Here is a 5,106-nt window from a genome sequence, read left to right as displayed (position 1 = left end):
CCATGAACGACGAGCAAAGGCCACCACCATATTCACCACGGGGACCTCGTTGGCAGCGTTAGTCTCAGGAATAAGGATGTATCCTCCTGTGCGATGGCATTCCGCAGAACAACAGCTGATTCAGCTATCCCGTCACATGAGAGCGAAGAAAGCCTCTCGGCCTGCAGTCGAGCCAAGAAATCTAGTTCGAAAAGCACGGCGACTAACCTCGCCGAGACCGGAAGAAAGGTTCAGCTGGACGAGTCTTTGCGCTGGCGGTGGTTTATGATACATTGGGCCTTCATAGTACTCTGCATCATTGAGGATTCCCCGATTGACACGCATAAGAACAAAATATAAACATTTATTTGCATAGCATCTAAAATTGTGATCAGTCTACAGCAGTACGCGACTGATAAAGCAGCTTACCTTCACAAGAAGGTTCGTTTCAAGTATACACATTACTACTTGCAAACGATGATCAATGTTCATTGCATATGAATGAAGGGAAACACCTTACCATCATAGCAAATATATAAACGACGGGGCCAAATCCCCATCCATCCCTTTGACCTCCCGTCCTAGGATCTTCCTCTTCCTCTGGTTCATCCACACAAAATACCACAAGCACAATGCCGACCCAACAGCCATCCCACCACTGAATGCCACCATTACCCTGGTCCCGAGCACGTACTTGGGCGCAGTACTCAGACTACCCAGCAACCACGTCGACAAAATTCCCCCGGCACACCCCATCATGAACCCGACAGCAATTGCCGTAGCGCGGCGAACATGTGGCGCCGAGTTGATCGAGTTCCACGTTGACAACGTCGGAGCAGAGGTATACACGCCAGGGATCGACAGAAAGAGACTGCCATACCGAGTATTTGCCGACGACGAGGTAAGGAAAATAACGAATCCTATCAGGGCGATAATAGAGGTGACAACACAGACAAGACCTCGGATATGGAACCTGTCGCATAAGTACGCGGTCGTCATTGACAACGCAAAAGCGGCAGCAAATGGTGGCACACTCATGAGCTGGGAGCGAGCAGCAGTATATCCCAGGCTCTGGACAATCGATGGTGTAAAGCTACGAATATGGTTAGCACAGTGCAAAAACAGGACGTGAAAGGGAATGCGTACTAAGCCAGGCCAAGGAGGAGGGCACCCGAAAAGAAGAATTGAACACCAAGGATCCAAACATGTGGTGCGACGAATGCCTTCCTGACCTCTCTCCATTCGAACTGCTCTCCTCCAGACTCAACAACCTGACTAGCGACATATTCGCGTTCAGCTGGACGCAAAAATCTCGCTGCCATAGCATCTCGAGGCGTAAGGAAATAGCTCATTACTCCACAAGCGACTGTGAATGCGCCTTCGAGGATGAATATCCATCGCCACCCTGCGCGCCCTCCTACGCCATCCATGCGTATAATACCATACGCAAGGATTCCCGAAAATGCTCCTGAGAGTGAGGCGGATGCGAAAAATGCCGATACGCGGGTGGTCATTTTGGCACGTGGGTAGAAATGCGTGAGGTACAGCACCAATCCTGGGAAGACGCCGCCTTCGAACAGCCCGATGAAGAACCGACAGGCAAGGAGGCCACTATAGCTCGTCACCACTCCTTGAAGGGTGGTGACCACGCCCCAGATGGTCAATAAGGTCGGGAGGAGATAGTTTGGACCAATGACCTGAATGGTTGCCAATAAGCTCAAAGATATTGGAAAGATGTGTATTGACCTACTCGAAGTAACAGATTTGAGGGTAGCTCAGAAGCGATATACGGAACGTAAGTGACGGTCAACGCAATGCTATACTGCTTGTTTGTCATTTGGAGGTCGCTTTGAAGGCCAGCAACGCGCGCATTGCCGATGTTCGTTCTGTCCTATGAGGGACTTCAGTGATTTAAGGAATCGGATAAGATAATAGCGGACGTACCAGGAATGACAAGAAAAAAAAACATGGCTATTACTGGTAGCAAGAATAAATCCAGCTTGAGCCATACCCTCCTTGCCGACGGTGCATCGAGTTCAACACTGTGATGGCTCTTTCCGCTCTCAGGGCCCTTCGAATCGTTGCTGTCCTGAAGGGAATCGATCATGATTGTTAGAACGAGCGGACATAAATAACGAAGTATATATACTCAGCGCGGCCTAGCGTAGCCTGGCAAGCCGCTTTATAGACACTTGCGGAACTCGTACCTGTGTATAAAACCTGGTACCCAGGACGGGGGGTATACTGGTAGGGTCCGAAAGTTTTTGTGGGTCCCAAGGGCCTCTGTATTTGGCCACAAATTGAAGCTATATGCATTTCAAGATATCTAGAGTACATACCAAAGTGTCGATCCCTAGAGAGGACGAGAGAAAACGCGCTGATTTTAATGGTAAAATGGCAGGGCGACGAGATTTCCTCCCTATAAAATTTCAAGAGGAGTCTCAAAATGGCCATCTTTCGGACCCTACCGGTATACCCCCGCCCTGGGTTCCAGGCTAGGCCTAGCGTATGACCAATGGCATGGTCACGTGATGAAATTACCAAGGGAAGAGAGAAAGCACTAGAGACGTCCGATACGATCATGCAGGAACAATGGTGGTGGTGGTGGTGGTGTTATGGTACAGAGAATGAAACCGTCTTGTGATGCCTGCCCTCTCTTAGCCAGATAGAAAGTGTACCTCTATCGCCACCAATCAAGAAGCCTAGGTGAGGAATTGATCATATCTTGAGAATATGATCATGAGAATCCAGGTCGAGGACAAGAAAAAGTGAAACGAACCTGGAAATAAACTATGTCGTTTTTATTGTATTGATGCAATAATAAATACAGGTCCCTCGCCGATGATAGCGAACCATGAGTAAAGCGGTCTTCATCCGCGACTGGTAGAGCATTTTCACGTCCAGAGCAGCTTGTAACGCGTGGGCGGCGACATGTACGACGACGAGAACAGCAATATGGTGGTAAACGGTCAAAACGTAAAACGCGAGATAAAAAGTTGTGCATGTTTGGAACGAAAGGTACTGAAGTTTCTTTTAGATATTCCTTCCCACGCCATACTCCGACCATCCGGATCTTAACCTTTTGTTCTAGGAAAAACCCAGTGTTCTGGTCTTCACTATTATGCCCGCCCAACCGGCTCCTTCTCAGGTTCCGGCTGACGTACCACAGATGGCGCCGACTGACTGGGCACCACCCGAGAAGAATGGTCGACGACGCATCGTCAGACAACACCAATGGGAGACGTACAACAACTTTGTTGATGCTTGCTGTCACAGCGAACCCTTATTCTGGTCCACGATTCGTGACTTGACAGATCCTAAGCCAACAAAGCCCGACGTGTCCCTCCAGGACCTTGCTGCTGAGTTTGAGAAGCATGCGCACATTCCTGATGTTCTTCCACTGGAATTGGATGCAGTCGCTCTTGAACTGGCCGCCTTGGAATGTAGCGTCATCCCCTCTGTCACCATTGACCGGACTCCCAAGCGTTCTTTTTCCCAACATTTTATTCTTGTGGAAGTTCGCAAAGTCAGGAAATGTGTGAATGACCGTCTATCCAGTACACCGGGTTTCGACACAACTACCTATAAACTGTTCACGTCGCTGTCTGACGATGCCCTTCTACAGTTCTTCAACATGTGTCTTGATCTACGTTCTGCTCCACGCCTCTGGATGATCGCTATCCTTATCGGAATCTTGATACCGGGAAAGGACTGCACTGATCTCAAATCCAATTGGCTGATTGGAATCCTGCTTACTGAAGGTTTTCACGTTGCTTCGGGATGAACCTTTCCGTGAATGGATGGAGGATGAGGGCATCCTCCCCGATTCACAAAACGGATTCCGACGCAGATTCCATGGTCTGAACAACCCATTCATACTGCGATGCGCCATAGAAACTGCTTTGGGTGCCGGAAAACCCTTGTATGTTGTCCTTCCAGACCATACCAACGCTTTCCCTTCCACCGATCACTCTTCTTTATGGGTCATGATGTATAAACACGGTGCTGCTGATCCTCTTTTCGACTGGCTCTGTACCATGTACCCTGGGATGAGGTACTGTGTAAAGATGGGTAATACACTCTCTACCCCGTTCAGATCTGACATCGGCATTCTCGCTGGTGATGGGACCCTCAAGCATTTGGGATTTCGTTGGGTCCGACTTCTGCCCTCGCCCCCACCCAGATGACATTTATTGGTGACAGTTTATGATACATTGGGCTTTGATAGTACTCTGCATCAGTAAGGATTCCCCCGGTTGGCACGCATAGAAACAAGATGTAAATATTTATTTGCATAGCATCTAAAATTATGATCAGTCTACAGCGGTAGGCGACTGATAAAGCAGCTTACCTTGACGAGAAATATCGTTTACAGCTGTTCCGGAAAATAATGAGAATCACGCGAGAACAACGTGCGCCCAAATTTGACGTATTTACTACATTTGGTAAATAAATATTGGCCCTTCTCCTCAACGTACACCTTGGCTTGATGTTCACATCCTCTGTCAAGTTGTTTTTCAGAAGTCAGCGACCATTTCAAAGTGGTCAATAATGAATTTGGCCTGTTTTAGTCAATGGATGAGTGACTGAGTCTCGGGATAACTCTGATAACCCTTAGGTATGCGCTTGCTTCGGCAATTATCAGAACATATAGACACTCTTGTAGACCTTGCCATTGCCTGAATACATGCTGTCAAACTCTGGGACCTCTCATCAGTAAACAGGAAGTATGACAGATGCCGAGGTGGCTCCGCTGTGTTGCCGGAAGCTACAGGGTATATCCCTTCCCATCTGAACAGAGACAATGATTAGATGTTATATCATTATAGTATTTGTTGTAAAATTTCAAGAAAGGACCTCAGAGGCCTAACATGAGCGAGTTATACAGGTGTACGTTGAGGAGAAGGGCCAATATTTATTTACCAAATGTAGTAAATACGTCAAATTTGGGCACACGTTGTTCTCGCGTGATTCTCATTATGTTCCGGAACAGCTGTAAAACATACGCATTACACTTTACCATCATAGCAAATACATAAACGATGGGGCCAAATCCCCATCCATTCCTTTAACCTCCTGTCCCAGCATCTTCCTCTTCCTTCGATTCATCCACACGAAATACCCCAA

The 5,106-nt window shown here is 47.8% G+C and overlaps 1 protein-coding gene across 1 annotated transcript; it reads left to right on the top strand.

The window, feature by feature from the left end:
- Positions 1 to 2,508: 2,508 nt before the first annotated feature.
- Positions 2,509 to 4,328, top strand: EV420DRAFT_1755143 (uncharacterized protein). The gene is made up of 5 exons (XM_060480496.1): positions 2,509 to 2,574; positions 2,598 to 2,696; positions 2,759 to 2,997; positions 3,071 to 3,505; positions 3,741 to 4,328. Exons 3-5 carry the CDS (start codon positions 2,911 to 2,913, stop codon positions 4,164 to 4,166), a joined length of 948 nt encoding a protein of 315 aa, XP_060321426.1. The 5' UTR covers positions 2,509 to 2,574; positions 2,598 to 2,696; positions 2,759 to 2,910; the 3' UTR covers positions 4,167 to 4,328.
- Positions 4,329 to 5,106: the final 778 nt, after the last annotated feature.

Source organism: Desarmillaria tabescens (genome assembly GCF_030435595.1).
Source record: "Desarmillaria tabescens strain CCBAS 213 chromosome Unknown EV420scaffold_258, whole genome shotgun sequence".
Classification (NCBI taxonomy): domain Eukaryota; kingdom Fungi; phylum Basidiomycota; class Agaricomycetes; order Agaricales; family Physalacriaceae; genus Desarmillaria; species Desarmillaria tabescens.
The sequence above is the reverse complement of the archived record's forward strand: the minus strand, read 5'-3'. Positions and strand labels throughout refer to the sequence as shown.